At 38.2% G+C, this 17986-nt stretch overlaps 1 protein-coding gene across 3 annotated transcripts in view; it reads right to left on the reverse strand.

Moving 5' to 3' along the window:
• PLD1 (phospholipase D1) overlaps nt 1-17986 on the reverse strand; it is a 165597-nt gene that overhangs the window by 69555 nt on the left and 78056 nt on the right. For 2 of the 3 annotated variants that reach the window (XM_090273909.1, XM_090273928.1), the window contains exons 12-16: nt 15233-15314; nt 6838-6948; nt 4769-4969; nt 3547-3757; nt 2852-2965 (exon numbers count right to left, since the gene is read on the reverse strand). In XM_090273909.1, coding sequence (XP_090130035.1) covers nt 2852-2965; nt 3547-3757; nt 4769-4969; nt 6838-6948; nt 15233-15314 — 719 coding nt within the window. The remainder of the gene's footprint in view (nt 1-2851; nt 2966-3546; nt 3758-4768; nt 4970-6837; nt 6949-15232; nt 15315-17986) is intronic. The other variant, XM_090273918.1, reaches the window with a different exon arrangement.

Raw genomic sequence — 17986 nt, forward strand, 5'->3', positions numbered from 1 at the left:
TAAGGAGCAGTCTTTGCAAAGCACTGCTCCAGAAGGACTCAACTATCTTTTGGCATCTCCTTTTACCTAAATTAGTTTTTATATGAGAAAATGAAATTTGTAATTTAACGTAGTTAATGGAAAGAGTCCTCTCCATCTCTCACATTTCACATGCAGTGCATTGGCAAATGCTGTAAACTCCACTTCAAGATGTATTCACTACCTGCCCAGTCACTATTTGCCACCCAGGTCTGCTCTGAAGAATGAGCCTGGAAAAAAGTGTCAGACTTAATTCGCCCTTTGTTCAAGACCTTCCCATGACTTTCTAGCTCACTTGAAATAAAAGCCAAAATCTTTACAAGGGCTGCAAGACCTTATGTAATCCATCCAGCCCTCTGACTATTCCCACCATTGCCCGCAGCCCACTCCTGGAAAACACTGATCCCATCCCGCCTCACTGCCCTCACACCTGCTACTCCCCCTGGCTGGGACCCCTCCCCCAAGACCTTCTCTCATCCTCATTCTTCTTTTCCTTTTGATCTCTGTTGAAAACTCACCTCATTAGAGGAGCATTTTCTGACCCCTGGATATAAAATAGTAACTCCTCCCCTCTGCCCACCCTGCCTTCCCAGTTCTACTGTTCTCCATAATTCTTACCCCCTGATATATTGTGTTTAAAGAGCTATTATATACAATTCCCATTCTTAACATCTGACTATTTAACTGAATTTCATCTATGCCGTTCATAAGGTCTCTAGTACCTGGAACAACAATTGGCATGCTATAGGAGCTAAGTAAGTAATGAAAAAAATGAATCATATACACTTATTTTTATATCCCCATGGACAATTTTTAATGAGAGCACAATTCCCTCAAGGGGATGAAACAGTATGTTCTTCACCATTGCCCTGCTCTTGGATATTTAGGTTCCTTTCTCTTTATGAATAAAACAATGCTGCACTGGATGTGCATTCAGTTTATCATGGAGGAGGTTTCCCTCAGCACCTGAAAACCACCCTCATGGGTGTCCTCAGACGATGTGGGTATCGGCTTGCTCAGCCTGACACTGGCTGGAGTTACTTAATGTACTTAGCACCTGGCATGCACCTGCTTTTCCACCTATCCCACCTTGCTGTCAGCAACACCACTCTCAGGCGTAACTCAGACCCCTCGACCTCCTGATTTGGCAACATCAGTCCTCCAACTCATTTTTAACTTTAGTTCTAAAGCAGCAAAGCCACACGTAAAATTGCAAAGCACTACCTGGACCTGTTTCCAACTCTTGACCTTTAATACTGTCCCTGCTCTCGTCCCTGACCTGGCTCTTTAAGCCAGTCCCAGCCCCTGCCTTGGGCTTTGAAGTTCCATCAAGCACAAGATTACAGAGGCAGATTTAAGGGCAGGTGCACCAGGCGTACCAGGTGCATGCCCTGGGCCCCGACTTCTAAAGGGCCCCGCAAAACCCCAACCTTGCACTTCTTTCTCATGACACCAAGTTTGGTTTCATATGTTCAATTTTAATTACATACAAATTGTAAACTTGCGGGGCCCTTCAGAAGTCAGGGCCCAGGGTGCGCGCCCAGTGGGTCCGCCGTTAAATCCGCCTCTGCCCAAGAATTACTGAGAGGTGTCCCTGAGCCCACATACGCATCAAGTACTAGCTTTATACTAAATAAATCAAATGTCTCCGCATACACAGTTTTCGGCATGTTAAATGTATTTCAATGTTATGAGTTACAACAAACAAATTTATTTAACAATGACATTGGAGCTTTTGTTCATTAAATATAATCAGTTTTAAAAATGTAGGGTCTCCAGACTATTTGTTCCTATCACCACAAATGACTCCCATCCAGCCACGTTAGCTGGGCTCTAGCCCAGTCATACTCTGAACAGCACACCAGAACCAAAGGTTGTGGTGTGATCTGCATTTCTGCTCCATCGCAAATCTGAATCGTGGGCTCTGGGAAGCTGATAAACTGGAACTTCACTGTGCAAGTCACTTGCCACCTCTGAACCTGAGTCACCTTGTCTGGAAAAAGGAGATAACACTATTACTACTACCAAGTACCACAGTGCTCGGGGCCATGACCTGCAGAGAGTCTGCACACCATAAACACTAGCTTGCAATTTTACTATGGTGGTTATTTATTATATGACTACTTGTCTCTGTATCTGGTTCATTGCCAAATCCTCTTCATTCCCACCACCATATATTAGCCTGATTAATTTATTCAAGTATGTGGTTCTTCCTACAAAAGGATATCAAATTACAATTTCTAAAAATTCACCTTTAGAGCATTACCCCTCCATTCAAAGATCTTCAAGATTCGTAACTGAATAAAGGTCCAACTCCTTTATTTATGTTGGGGAGTCCAAATGTGACAGTTGTGTATGTTCCTGGTCTTACATCACAGACTCCATCTCAACTGAACAATGTATTTTCTAACATTTAGAAGCACTTGATGCTTTCCCACTCCAGCACCTTTGCTCACTTCATTTCCTTCACCTGCAATGTCTTCCTATCCTCACCTACGCAAATACATTACTTGCAAACATAAATCCAGCGACCCCTCTTCAAGAACACCTTTCTGGACCATCACAGAGAACTTCTCCCACCTTCCACGGTACTTCGAAAACACCCCCGAACTGCAGGTGCATGCACTGTAGCATTTTTAGGTTATGTTCTATCTCAGCGCTGGAGTGTAGGTTCTTGGGGATTAGGCGTCGTGTGCACGTCCCCATGCTTTGCTCTCAACGTATGTGGCATGAAAATTGTGGGAATAGAAAGACAATACAGAAACACACTCACTCTGCTCATGCAGCGCAAGCTGAAGCCTAAGCAGGTGCCACTACTTCACACATCACTTACCCACGTTAGGTCTAGTGAGCCCCTGCTCAGAATCGTTGGAAGAGCGAAAGAGTTTCAAGTGGGGCTTTAAACCATGGATTAAATTGTGACGACTTCTACAGTGATTACAATAACCTGGAGAAAATTGAGAGTTCTTTTTTTTACAAAGAAATATATATCGGATTTTCTGAACTGGAAAGCAGGTTTGATCATTTTTAAAACTAGGTGAGGCTATAAAATCAGTCACAAGTTCTATGCAACAAAAAATTGTAGGGCTTTAAGACAGATTTAAAAAGAACAGTATATTTGTAAGATGTAGAAAATCCAACATTTGAGGGTAAACGCTTGGTGTATTTCAGGATGGGAAGAGAAATAAAATTTCTTCTCTAAAAAATTTATAAAGCTCACCTAATACTTTTCTCTTTCCTTTATAACTTGGCATTATTTTATAAATGCTTCGTCATTCTGCTACCATCAGAAGCATGAATTGAGGTTGTTGTGATGACTTGTGTGAATAAAACGATAAATCTTTTCTAAAATGAATCCAGCAAAGCCATGAGATATCATGATGTTGAATAAGATAATCTAGTGACCTATCGAGCATTGGTCAGTTTACTCCCTTATAGAAAGACAGATTCTAAAAACAGGTCTATAGTATCTGACTGTGGAGGAACAGAGCGTGGTCAAGATCAGTTCTAGCGAAGACGATGACTTACTGGAGGTGCTGTCAATGCTGCTGATGCTATCTGCGCTGTGCAGGTGCTGCCTGTGGAGCTGCCTGTAGAGGCTAAATTTGGAGAACCTTTTGGGTTTTCCTATGCCTTTCAGTTTTGAATCCATATCATCAACACTCTTCAGGATGCGCAGATTTTTAGATTTGTTTTTATTCTGGAGGCTTACGGATTCCATAGACCCTGTCGTTTCAGCCTGAGAAGATTATTTTTAAAAAAAGAAAAATAAAGAAAAAAGACACTTCATCAGATACACTGCACCATGGTCCTTTAATTCTATTCAGGTGAGGTGTAAAGTTGACACACGGTAGATGCTTCTAACAGACACACAGTAATGTGTGAAGCCAGCCACAAGGCAGTGGAGATTCTTGGTAACTGTCTAAATACTACTGAAGGCATACCAAGTGTTCCATTGTAGTTCCTCTTTCAGGCCAAATCCTTGAAATTTCATTCCAAGTAATCTTTTCATCTCAAATACAATGACATAAGTTACATCCACTGTTAAGTTACTGAACTTCTGCTAAACATTAAGTAAGCAATGCTTTTTCTGTCAATTATCCTTCCTGTTACCAATCACTAAATTTCTATCCCCCACCCCCAAATCACCAACATATTCAGAAGTAAAATAAGATGGAGCCCATCAAATTTTTAAATAAGTGTATTGATATTTTGGCAACCACTTGGGTTGAAATCATAAGTGTATGGATATAGGCATATAGGTATATTTTGGCAGCTCTTGGCTTGAAGGTAGTTTGAGAAGCTATTGACCTCCTACTTTCAAATAGAATTACCTATCCTATTTTTATATGTCTTTATGTAGGAAGATTCTAAAAACCTTGGCAGTTACCTGTAATAAGGCAGCTTATTTAACTTAAAACTCAACTGCCATACATTTTTGTTTATAAACTTTTTTTCCAACTAGCAAACACATCTTTAAATGGAATACAAAGGAGCTGACTATGAGATAGCAGATGCTCCATTGAATCTGTTTTATTTTCTTACAAGAGAAAAAACTGAGACTAAGATGCAAAGTCACAGACTTGATATGTGGTATTTTAAACCAGGCCTGTCCACGTTTGACTCAATGCTCTGTGCTCCTCCTGGGATCCACCACCTCTCATTCAATCAATCAATCAGTCACACTATAATATGTATTTACACAAATTTTGCCCCTTTTATGCATTTCTGTAAAGGTAAATTTACTTACTGCGAGGGCACCCAGACACGGTCCTGAGGTAACACGCTTCACGCTGCCCACATCCGTGAGTCTGTGCTCACTGTCATCCCACCTGCCATAGGCCAGGTCGATCCCACCCACAAAGGCCACCGACTGGTCAATGATAACAAGTTTCTCGTGATGAGCCCACAGATACACGCTGGACGACACATGGTCTGGGTGCCTCATCACCTTGATAGGAAAAAAATGCATATGTAATATGCTTTATAACATGTCCTTCACATTATAATAAAATAGGCCTGTTTTCTTCCCTGAATAGCATTTTCTATAATTCAGATACCAAAATGGGCTCTGCATACAACACAGAAAATCCCCAAACTTCTAATTTTACTCTCAGTATTTAACAGAGAAAGACACCTAATTACTTTTCAAGCCTCCCCACCCCCATCCACACTATATTTGGGGCAGCTGCCATTTACCTTAAACTCTCATCACATGTTTCAATAAAAGTCAGCTCAATGAAATAGCTGATTCCCTTTCCCCCTAATGGGATTATATCTGGTACTATTAAAAAAAAAAAAAAAAAAAAAAAAAAAAAAACTCTAAATTTTTAACCAACATCTATCTTTGGCAAAATGTTTAATAACTATATTGATCTTTTGGCAGCCACTGAGTTGAAACAGCAAGCATATGATGTAGATATTTTGGCAGCTCTCGATTTGAAAGTTTCTTTGAGGCTTCCTGCCTTGAATGATTGCAGACTGAGCTAGCCTCTCTTTGTATGTCTTTAAGTAGAAACTTTTCCAAAACTTTGCATAGCACTTCTTTTAAATAACATTTTTAGTTGTGGTAAAATACATATAACATAAGATTTGCCATATTAACCATTCCTAACTGCACAGGTCAGTGGTTTTAAGTTCATCCATAGTGTGCAATCATCTCTGACATTCATCTTCACAACTCTTCATTTTGCAAAACGGAGCCTCTGTACCCATTAAACATTAACTCCTCTCTCCCTCTCCCCGCAAAGCCTGACAACCACCCTTCTGTTCTCTGTCTCTTTGAATTTGACTACTGTAGGCATCTCATATAAATGGGATCATACAATATTTATCTTTTTGTTACTGGCTTATTTCACTTAGAATAATGTCTTCAAGGTTCACCCACGTTTCAACATATGTCAGAATTTCCTTCTTTCATAGACAGAATAATATTCCATTCTCAATAACACCCATTATTGGGAGGGGGGTGTTAAAGTGTCCAACTATTACTTTAGAACTTATCTATTTTACCCTTTAATTCTGTCAATGTTTGCTGTATATATTTTAATGATCATTTTTAGTACAGAAATGCTTATAATTGTTATGTCTTCTTTCTGCATTGAAACTCTCATTAATATATAATGTCCTTCTTTGTCTATTATAACTTTTTATTAAATTAAAATTCTGTTTTGTCTGATATTAGTATTGCCGCTCCTACTTTCTTTTGGTCACTATTTACATGGAATATTTTTTTAACCAAGTGAAATGTATAATTTTAATATACTTTAGGCCTGCTCGAGATTTATTGATTCATTGTCTAGATGTATCTCGATGGCTGGCCAATATTTATTCATAGGCTTTAGATCCTTGTTAAAATATCAAATAGCTTTTTTCACATTGCTTATTGTGCTTGTTTACTTTATTAGTATTTTATACAAAGTGTTACTAAGGAAAGTATGTTAAACCCTAAAGGAGCTCTCTTTGTTGCTATCAGTATTCTAGGGATGCCATAGGGAGATCACATCTAAGAGGTCCCAGGCTAATCTTAATGAGGAGAATAGAAACATGACAGGCCTCAAATATCAAAGCACTCTAAGAAGTGTATTTTTGACTAAATTATAAGTGTAAGAAAAGTGGAAATATGAACTCTGCTAGCTCTGTTAATATTAGAAGTATAAAAAAGTATAGTAGTTTCTTCTATTTCTGAGAAGGACACGATGCTGTTTATTCAAAATATTCATCAAGTAATTCTACGCATTACCACTGCTCAGAGCAAACTGTACCCCCCGAAACTACAGAATAATAAATAAGAACTGTTTAAAAGGTGAACACAAATACCTTTATGTTGGGGTGTAGACGCATTAAAGTCCTTTTGCTATATTCACTGTTGATTCCGAGTGCAAGTTCCACCTCTTTGTAGAGCATTATGAAAATCCTCACCCCCTCTTGCTGTTACAGGAGAAAACACAGGGAGGAATGAGAATTTCTGCAGGTAAGTTATGGTTTTCTTTTTCTTCTTTCTTTCTGTGCATTGTACTTTCTAAAATTTCTTTCATAAACAAGCATAATAAAATATATACTAAACAAAACAAGAAGGTGAAACATAAATATATATGTATTAAGACATGAATATCAAAAATAAAATTTATCTCCCTTCCATTCCTACAACCTGACATGCCAAGACAGACTGTCAATGTTTGACTAATTACAGCCAGAAGGATGAAATTATAACTACAACTACCTTGTTATGCAACATCAATAAAGCTCACTGTACCCAGCCAAAAAATAATAATAATAAAATAAATGTGCATTCTCTATATCCAGCAGCTATGAAAGCATTCTGAAACATATTGCATATGTATTGCCTAATGTATCTATCTATACCTAGGCATTTAATATCCCAGAGTTTACAGGGAATAAATTTTCCATAATACTTTCTAAAGTACTGGAGATGCAGGCATATCTAATAAATTATAGCGACAAAGAATAACTTAAAATTTAAATGAATAATTCATTACAATTAGCATTGTTCATAATGGAAGTTTGAGTCACAAATCTTTACTGGGTTGAAAACATCTAATTTCACATCTATAAATAGGAAAAAACATAGGAGTTAACATAGGTTGCAGGATATAAAAATTTGGAATAAACCAAACACATATACAATTTCCCAATATTGCTTGGTCAGTACTAAGAAGCATTCTTTAGGTCCCTAAAGCCTTATAATAACATATCACTTCAAAATACTAACACTCTGTATTTCTTGATATTAGTAATATCTAAGAAGTGTATGCATTTTTGAAGGGGCACACTGGATTTACATTCTGAGCTGCATTAAGAAAATGTGAGTACTAGGGAGAAGACTCACTCTTATACTGAATAAGAAGTAGGACAAGAAATGTGTGGGTGTGTCTGTGTGTGTGTGATTATATTTCTCTGGTTAACAGCTGACTTTTGGAACTTGCTTATTATTTATTATAATTATATAACTTATGTTACTTGAGTAAAGAGATAAGAAAATGAAAGTGCAGACAAGAAGTGAACAGATTAATGTCTAATGGTCTGGTCAGTGGTGTTCTTTAATGAACGACTGATTGAGGGTTCTAAATGAAAACTAAAACATTATTTTATTTTTCTCCTCTATTTTTTCAGATTCACTTTGCTATTTGAATATTTTAGGATTCAGCACTGAATAACAGTTACCAACATTGAAAGATATAACATAAAGTTTAAAACCAAAAATTTCAACCCAAATTATAGTACATAGTACATTACAGCTGATAACTTTCATCACAGTTCATTTGTTTTAAATGGATGAAATTCTACTTCTTAGGCTTATGAGATTATTACTCATAAGGGAAGTAGATGCAACTTAGAAACTGTCCTGAATCTTACAATTTTCCATTTACCTGCATAACTAATGGATTTTTGAAGTAAGAGAGATGTTAACGCTAATGGATTAATCATTGCTCTCCATCTATCATACCTGACATTTTCTTCTGTACTTTGTCTTTAATCATTGAAATAAATTAATTCTAAAGGAAATAGGGTAGAGACTATGACTCCTTTTAGCTTAACTACAAATAACTAATGAGGAAGTAATTAAATATAAAAAGTTCATTTTTACACAGTCTGGTTTACAATTTTTTACTCACATCCATATCCACATTGGAAGTATCTCTTATCGCTAAGGTTAATTAGTGACAAGACTTCTGTGATAATAAAGCAATAAACTCCTCTTCTTTTGGTCAAGGTATTACAATACTATCATAAACTCTAAAGTGCAAAGTGCAAAGGGGAAAATGTTCCTCGGGAACAATGGCATTTCCTGGGTCACCACAGTGAAGACTTATACAACTGTGGGGAGTATTTATGCAAAATGAAATCCAAATTAGGAAGAAAACAAGAGGACTAACATTAATTCTGTAATTTAAAAATATATACTTTTGAAACAGCCAATGTTTTACCAATGCCTTTTAGTTACTCTAGTAGAAATTACTTTTACTTAGAGAGGGGGGAGAAAAATGTAAATACAGGAAGTAGAAAGATGAACGGCCTGGATTTGACTATGCAATGCCATGTTTCATTTCTCTGCTGAAGTCAACTAAACTGAAGTTTCCACAGAATAAACTTGATCAAACTTGAGTTTCCAAAGATGAAAGTTCTGTCCTCTTTTATAATTTGCTTCTAAGTAGAACAGACACAATACTATAAACAGTAGGACATTTTTAGTAGTTTTACATAACATCAGACATGTGAAGACTAAATATAAAAATTTTCATAGTTGATATCAAGACATTTCGTTTCTGAGCCAGCTTTTTCTCTGATTGTTCAAACTGTGATCAAAATGTTTTCTAAATAAGCGAGGTCTGTCCACTGCTTGAAGAGAGCTTAGCTTACACATCCATGGGATAAACACTAATTTTACCACCGCCTGTCAAGGACTTCCCCAGGGCAGTATTTCAGGACAATGAAAAGTAGAGAATGAAAAAAATCATATCCTCGCATTTAAATGCAGGCAGCATCGGGATGTAAGAGCACAAATGCTTGCGAACTTCTTTTTAAACCAGTTTTGTCTAAAGCACAGTCCTCAAGGTTGGTTGAACATCTCTTCTCCCCTTCTAGGCCACCACTTTGATAAGATTCCCTTTGATTTTTATGGGCAGAGATGTGATTATTCATCTCACCTTTCTCTCCCATTGCTCATGAATGCAACTCTAGAATGTGCCTTGTGGGTCCAAGACAGAAAGAAATTAACCTGATGACCTGATGACCAAAGTCCCCTGACCCCCGGGAACCTAAACCTGCTTCTGTAAGTTTCCAAGTTGCTACACTTGAAGATTGCTTTCCATACAAGTCTCATCAGGAGTATCATGTGTCTTGAAGTTTGAAGTATATTATCTCACCTGTCAGTGCAGTGAATGCAGAACTCTGGGAAACGCTGGAATGCTGATTTGAATTGTAAACACTCTGACTCTCAAGGTTGGCTTATACTATTTTAAATAATAACACTGCATATCAGAAGACCAAAGAAACAGGAAAAATCCACTTGGTTATTACAGAGAAACAAAATGTTGTATGTTTTCCCTATGAAACAGCCATTGTAGGAGATGTTTGCCTATACGCTAGCTATGAGATAGAAACACTAAATTTCTTCCCCCAAATCTGCACGATCAGATGGAAGAAAAAAATCATTTATTTAATTGACCTTATGGACCTCTGGGACCCATTAATGCAAGAATAAATGCTATTATTAACCCACTACTTTGTGAAGTTAGTGGCTTTCAGAAACAAAATTATTTACGTGAAGCAATGTTCATGAACATATGAAATGTCAATTGGGAATGATTGGAGTGTTAAAAATTTATGACCAAAATAATATGGTGTAGCTAGGTTAAGAAAGAGCAATTCTGCTAAGTGTACTACTGAGAAATTAATATTTAATAGTATTACTACTTCCTTACGGAATTTTAAAAACCATTATCTACGATTAAAAAATTACAACTATTAGGAAGCTGATAAAATTAAAACGAAGCACCATTATCAACTAATAATAATTACTTGGCCATGGTGTTCTCCTGGAACCTCACCAGGGTACATAGGCAATAAAAGCAAAGAGAAGCCATGCTTGGCACAGAAAAGGCACCTAGACAGGTACACAGAGGGGAATAAACAAACACATGCCAGCAACCATAAGGTGGAGGGCGAGGTTTGTAGGATCTTCCTTCTGAGTTCCAGCATTGGCTAGCTTTCTGCGGTTTACTCAGCTGTTCTGTACACATGCCACACTCAAATGATCTAGAATGTAGCTCTCTAAATCTGAGTTCTTCCCACTTCCTCCCACTACATCATTTTGGGATTCACCTTCCCACACATCATTTTGATCAGATCCCCCTTCATCCATCACATCGCCCACCCTAGTAGATCCCCACTATATTCCATAAAGTCCAAGCCAATGGCTTGCATCATCAGCCCTCCACGTACTAGTTGCAGCCTGCTCTTCCAGCTTTATCCGCTATCCTACCTATGCTAACATTAGGTGTAATCAACCTTGTCACCTTACAAAGCCTTCTGAATTCCTGCTTTCAGAATGCTTCCTCACCACATTTAGTACACCTAAAAACTTCTTTTTAAATTTTTTCCCATTCTAAATGACCTAAATCCCTCCTGTTGTAAGGAGTTCCCGACCAGACCTACCCAATGCTCTCCTACCTGCCTTTGAATCTTGGGACTCTCTCTCTGTACCCAATTGACTCTTGTGTAGATTTTTAAGCTCCTTCAGGTCAAGAATCATGTTTCTTATTCATGTACATCCCCATATGATTAGCCAAGTGCCCTGCACAAACTAGGCATTCCACAAACACATGTTGATTAAAACCTAAAACAGTAAAGTGTTGGAAAAGTACTATAAGGAGAGAATTTACAAGTATGACTGGCTAATGGAGAAAGTTCTATATAAATATAGAAATAAGTTTGATAATCCTAGGACTGAGCCCATACATGAGTCCTTTAGCAAGCTTTCCATGGGCAGAGATAGAATCCTATTCATACACATGGCTTCCCTAGTAATTAGTATAGTACCTGGCTCATAGGAGACACTCAGTAACTGTATGCTGAGTTATTTAATGAATATGAAAATAATGTTTTTCAAAACCAGAATTCCCAATTTTGTGAATACACTTCTGTTGAGATCAATTAGACTAGCAATGAAGATGATGTTGTGTGGCAAAACATGTCTGAAATAACGATGATCAATTTCAGCCTTCACTATTAGTAGTGAGATCTGATATACTATGAACATCTGCAAAAATCCTAACATAAAAACATGGAGGAAAAACATTGAAAGAAAAGGAAAAGGTAAGTGAGGAAAGAAGAAGGGAAATGTAAAGGACTAGAAAAAAAACGAGTGAGAGCTGTGAGAAATAGAAAAATGCTACCTCTGATTACTCAGGATCTACAAATTCTGCTAGAATGTTTAATAATAAAAATTTTTAAACAAATTAAGACAGTTTCAAATAATAGTAAAAAAGCTAGCACCCCCCAATTTGAACATGATTAATAATAAATCCAGATCTAGTCTAATTCAACTTAATTTAACTCGGCTGATGACCAACTACATTATAAATTTCATTAGAAATATGAATGTAGGACTTTGGCCAAGATGGAGACATAGACAGACATGCTGCATCTCCCTCCACAGCTAAGAAGGAATACAACTACCTCAGAATTAGAAACAACCAGAAGTTCCAGAAAATCAAACTGCATGGAAGTCCAACAAACAAAGATATAAAAAATACTCATCCAGACAGGTAAAAGGGGTGGAGCTGGGGTGGAGAAGACACGGTGTGGTGGCAGCAGCAGCAGTGGCATTGGCAGGCCAGCAGAAAGCACAGTTACACGTTTTAAAATGTCAGGAGGGACATCCAGGGAGCATTCTCAGCTCCTCACCAGACCACGCAGCTCACAGTCCCAGCACCGGGGTAAATCAAGCCTCATTGCTTTTGACTGTGCAAATCAGTGGAGGGTGGGGCAGGGGCAGAAACTGCCAGTCCCTCAGCAGAGTCCGCTTGTTTAAAGGGCCCCCAGGGTCCTAGAACGTCCGCAGACCCATCCACTCTGGGAATGACAGCCAGGGAAACAGCTAGAGTGGCACCAGTCCCATTCAGAAGTAGGAGAAATGCCTGGAAAAGGGGTGAGTGCTGGGCAAGCAGCATTGTTCCTTCTCAGACACCCCCCCCCCCCATATACAGTGCCACAATATGGTGAAACAGGTCACACTGTACTGATGAATCCCTAAGGCTCCACCCCTTACAACGTAACAGGAGCAACACCTCTACCTAAGACACAGAGGCAAACACACACAGGAGACTTCTGGCCAAGAAGGAGGCCTAGACTGACATGCTCCGTCTCCCTCAACAACTAAGAAGGAATACAACTACCGCAAAACCAGAAATAACCATAAATTCCAGAAAATAAATGGAAGTCCAATGTATGAAGTTATAAATAAGTGGTGCTCATCCAGACGGGTAGGAGGGGTGAAGCCGGGATGGAAAGGTCAAGCTGTGCTGGAAGTGGCAGCAGTGGTGACGGCGGCGGGACAGTGGTAAGCACAGACACCCGCATTTAAGTGGAGACAAGAAGCACCTGGGGAGCACTCCCAGCTGCAGACCAGACCCATCAGCTTGCGATTCCAACACTGGGGAAGGCAGATCCCCATTGCCTTGGACTGCTAAACCCATAGGGGGTGGAGATGAAGGAGGAGGCTCCCAGTCTCTCAGCGGAGAGTGAATGGCAGGAATTCATCTTGGAACCCCCCCCCCACCACCACCACCACAGAAAATGGCACAATGTGGTGAGAAGGGTTGCCCAGTTGTGACGAGTGCATGGGGCTCTGCCCCCTGTAGCGTAGGAGGTGTGACAGCCCCTCCCAGGAAGCAAAGGTAAACACAAAATGGTCAGGATGGCACAGATCATGATAGAGATCCTGGTGACACAGCTGACCAGACAGCAAATACCTAATCTAATGAAGCAGCAGATAGGAAATCTTTCTGAGGCACAGTGCAGAGCTTTGGTTATAAGAATGTTTACAGACCTAACAGCATATCTTAAACAAGATGGGGAAGGAATGAAGGCTAGCCCTGCTGAAATGAACAAAAACACATATGAAACTAGTGGTGAGGGAAAGAAAACCAGGGATCAAGTCAACAACATAGGGAAGGAACAAACACTCAACCAGTGCAAAAAGTGGTAACAAAAAGTGAGGAAAATGAGGAGAGGCTCAGAAACCTATGGGACAGCCATAAGCAGGCCAACATACAAATCACAGGGTTGCCAGAAGGTGAAGAAGAAGAACTAGAAGTTGAAAAATTATGTGAAAAAATAATGAAGCAGAACTTCCCTAACTTAGGGAAGGAAATAGACTTACAGGTCTAGGAAGCAGAGAGTTCCAAAAAATCTGGACCCAGGGAGAACCACACCAAGACACATTATAATCAAAATATCAAAAATTAAGGATAAAGAGAGAATCTTAAAAGCAACAAGAGAGAAGAAGAGAATTACATACAAAAAAGTCCCAATAAGACTATCAGCTGATTTCTCAAAAAAAAGCTCTGCAGGCAAGAAGGGACTGGCAAGAAATTTTCAAAGGAATGAAAAGCAAAAACCTACAACCATGATTACTCTATCCAGCGAAGCTGTCATTCAGAATAGAAGGGCAGAGAAAGTGCTTCCAGGACAAAGTAAAACTGAAGGAGTTCATCAGATCCAAACCACTGTTATACGAGATGTTAAAGGGACTTGTTTAGAAGAAGGAGGATCAAAACTATGAACATTAAAATGCAAACTGTATCACAACAACCAACAACAGAAGCTAGGGAACTGAAACAAAGGCAAACTAAGTAGGCAACAAGAGTGGAAAAAGAATTATAGGTATGGGGAACATTATGGGGGGAGGTCAGAATGGAGGGGGGAAGGGAAGATGGTATGGGAGTTAAGAAGCATAGTAGGAGGGAGTGGAGTAGATAGAAAGATGTTGAGAAGAACTATATGCACAACCAATGGGCATGGACTAAGGGGGTAGGCAACTGGGTGGAGGGGAACAAAGGGAAAAGAAATTGGGACAACTGTAACAGCATAATCAATAAAGCATAGTAAGAAAAAAATATGAATGTAAAGTAGTCTTTGGTAATCCTATACTGATTCAGTTATTTACTTTTTATAAGAAAAAGAGCACAATCAGTGCTCACGCAGAATCAGCAGGGGCAACTGCACAGGAAACAATTTCACATTATTACCAGGATCTGTCCCTGAACTGAGCTAAAACAGCACCAGTTCTTAATGTCCCTCCTCTTTGATATTCTTCAACATCAGCTTGGCCTCATCTGACTGAAATCTCAGATGACTTTGGCTTTTGCTTAAATAGCAGAATCATAAATAAAATGAAATGCAATGTTTCATTTCATTATTATTTAATAACGAAATTTCATTACAAGTTTTTGCCTATGAAATTAACTGTCCATAAGTGATTAAAAAACAAAAATTGGAATTGCTAATAAAATCCATGCTGTGAATTAGGCTAAAATATTATGCACTCAAGAGTAACAGGGGGGAGGGAATATCAGAACCAAATAAACTTGAAAAAAGTAAGTATTCTACTTTTTTGTCAAACCCTAAAGAAGTTATAAATATATATGAAAGACTTTAAAAAAGAAAAGGCATTTCAGAAAGTACATACTGCTTTTCGTTTAAGAATGCAGTCCAGCCTCCAACGATTTCCTTCAACCACTGGGCGTTTCAGGAAGATTTCTGGACTCAACCTGAAATGACAAAATTTCAAGTAACTAAAACAAAATACAAAGTTCTGATTGTGTCATAGAAGTAAAGGGAATTTTAGCCCAAATGCCATCAACATCCCCCACTGTGGTGGATCATCCATACAAGTTCATGTACAAATTCATATGGGAACAAGAGCCTTTATCCATACAATATAGATTTCTCTATATATCTTACTGACACATAGACACACACATCTAGATACAGTTGGTCACCCAGCCAGCAGCCATTCCCCACCTTCTTCCTTGCTTCAACTATGTAGTGTAAATACTCTACATACTTGCTTCCCCTGACTCCTGCGCAGCTAGGGTACAACATGACACAATCCTGGACAATGAGATATATGAGGAGGTCGATCTTGGGTTAATGGGAAAGTCTTTCCTCTTGGATGAGAGAGAGACACACACATCACTCAAAACAGGAAAAGAGGCTTTAGGATGGATGTTGTTCAGGGCTATGATGCTCAGAGAGTACGGCCATACTGAAATTCTAAGGGGAAGACCAGAACCTTGAAATCACTAGACCACTCAGGATTGGCTAACTTTGAAGTTTTTATTAAGCGAGAAAAATAAATCCTCATCATTTAAGCCATCTTTAGATGAGCATTCTATTAATTCAAGCCAAAATTGTTCTAACTGGTAAATATAAGTGCTGACTTCCTTTGCCAAGGAGCAGTGTCCATGAAACCTGAGTCTTTCTGAGAAGAAAAGAGAAGGCAGATTCATTGATAGTTTTTTTCCAACATGAGAATAAACCCCTCAGCTCTTCTTTTTAGTAATGCCCCAGACAGCTAAGCATACAGTAGGATCACTTTTTCCCTTGGGATTGAGTTCTAAAGTCAGTGTCTGAGTAAAATTTATATATGTACAACAAGGCCTGCAGATATTAAAATAATATTAAATGGATAATAAAAGAATATCATAAATAATATGTGAATAAATATGATAATTTAGATAAAATGAACAATTTTCATCAAAGAAAAGTTATCAAATTGGAAGCTAAAAGAAATTGAGACTCTAGTCTTATAGCTCCTAAAAATATTAATTCATAATTTAACGCTTCCCCACAAAAAACTACAGACCCCAACATCTTTACAGAAACATTCTATAAAATATGTAAGAAAGAAGTAATATCAATCCTACCCAAACTCATTCAGGAAACAAACAAGGGGAACATTTACTGACTAATATGATGAGGCCAGCATTATCTTAATACCAAAACAAACAAGGACAATCAAGAAAAGAAAAAAAAATTAAGAACAATATCCTTATTATCTTAGAGATAAAAATCTTTACCAAAACCCCACAACTTATAAAAAGGATAGTAGATTATGAGAAAGCCCTAAGAATGCTAGGCTTGGGTCTGCCCGCAGTGCTGGGGATGGGTCAGCACTGGGACCCGGTCGGCTGCTCCTCCAGTTCTCCCCTCGAAGCCACCGTGCCAGGTTCTCCCCAGGTGTCTCCAGTCCTCTCTGCCTTCCCTCTGCTTGAGCCCAGGGTTTTTCATGTGGGTGGTTGCTGCATTTCTGCAAGAAATCTATCATAAAGGCCACAGTGGATTTTTCCATGGACTTGCTATTTCATAAACTATATGTAAGCCTGCGGATGCTTAAGACTGAGAGGTGTTGGGCAAAATCATCCCCTCTCACTTGAATATTGGCCTCTGGAGTTATTTCCATTTTTTTCTGTCATCAAAATAATGGCATGTAATGTACTCATTTTAAAGCTCAAAAAAAAAAAAAAAAAAAAAAAAAGAATGCTAGGCTTGGTTAAAAGCTGAAAATCAATCATACAATTCATCACATTAACAGAAAAAAAGATTATTTTAATAAATGCATAGTTTTGACAAAGTTAATATCCATTCGCAATAAAAAATATTCATAAATTATAAGTAGAAAAAAATTTCCTCAGAGTAATAAAGGTACCTATAAAAACTCTACCTAAAGCATATTCATGAAAGACTAAATGCTTTTGTCCTAGGACTAAGAACAAGGCAAAGATATCCATTCTTACCACTTCTTTTCAACATTTTACTGATGATCCTAGCGAATGCAATAAGGGAATAAAATGAAAGAAACGGTATACAGATGAGAAAGAAAAAAGTAATACTCATTATTCACACATCGATCATCATCTATGGAGAAAATTATAAGGTATCTAAATATGTTTTTTAAAGAGGCTACTAGCACTAATAAGTCAATTAAGAAAGGTTGCAGTATGTAAGCTCAATATTAAAAAATCAATTGTATTTCTATATGCCAGCACTGAAAAACTGAAACATAAATTTTTAAAAATACTATTTGCAACAACATCAATGAGAAATTTAACAAAGTATGTGAAAGACATGTACATAGAAAGTACACAACACTGAGAGAAAAGTTAAATAAGATCGAAATAAACAGAGAGTATAGAGTAATCATGGAATAGAAGACACAATTTTGAAAAAGAACAGTATCTGACATACTATCTAACCAGTGTTATTTTTTCTCTCTTCTGATTGCTCAGCCTGGAAGGAGAATCTGAAAAAGGAAGAGAACTCCAGGAGAAGTCCTCCAGTTCAGGCTTGAAGAGAAAGAGTGGGATCTTCTGACAGTGGCAGGGGTGGCAGCAAGGGGTTCAAAGACTCCAAAAACTCTGAGGGAGTGAAACTTTCCTCC

This window comes from Furipterus horrens, unplaced genomic scaffold (assembly GCF_987537825.1).
Source record: "Furipterus horrens unplaced genomic scaffold, mFurHor1.1.pri manual_scaffold_1, whole genome shotgun sequence".
NCBI lineage: Eukaryota > Metazoa > Chordata > Mammalia > Chiroptera > Furipteridae > Furipterus > Furipterus horrens.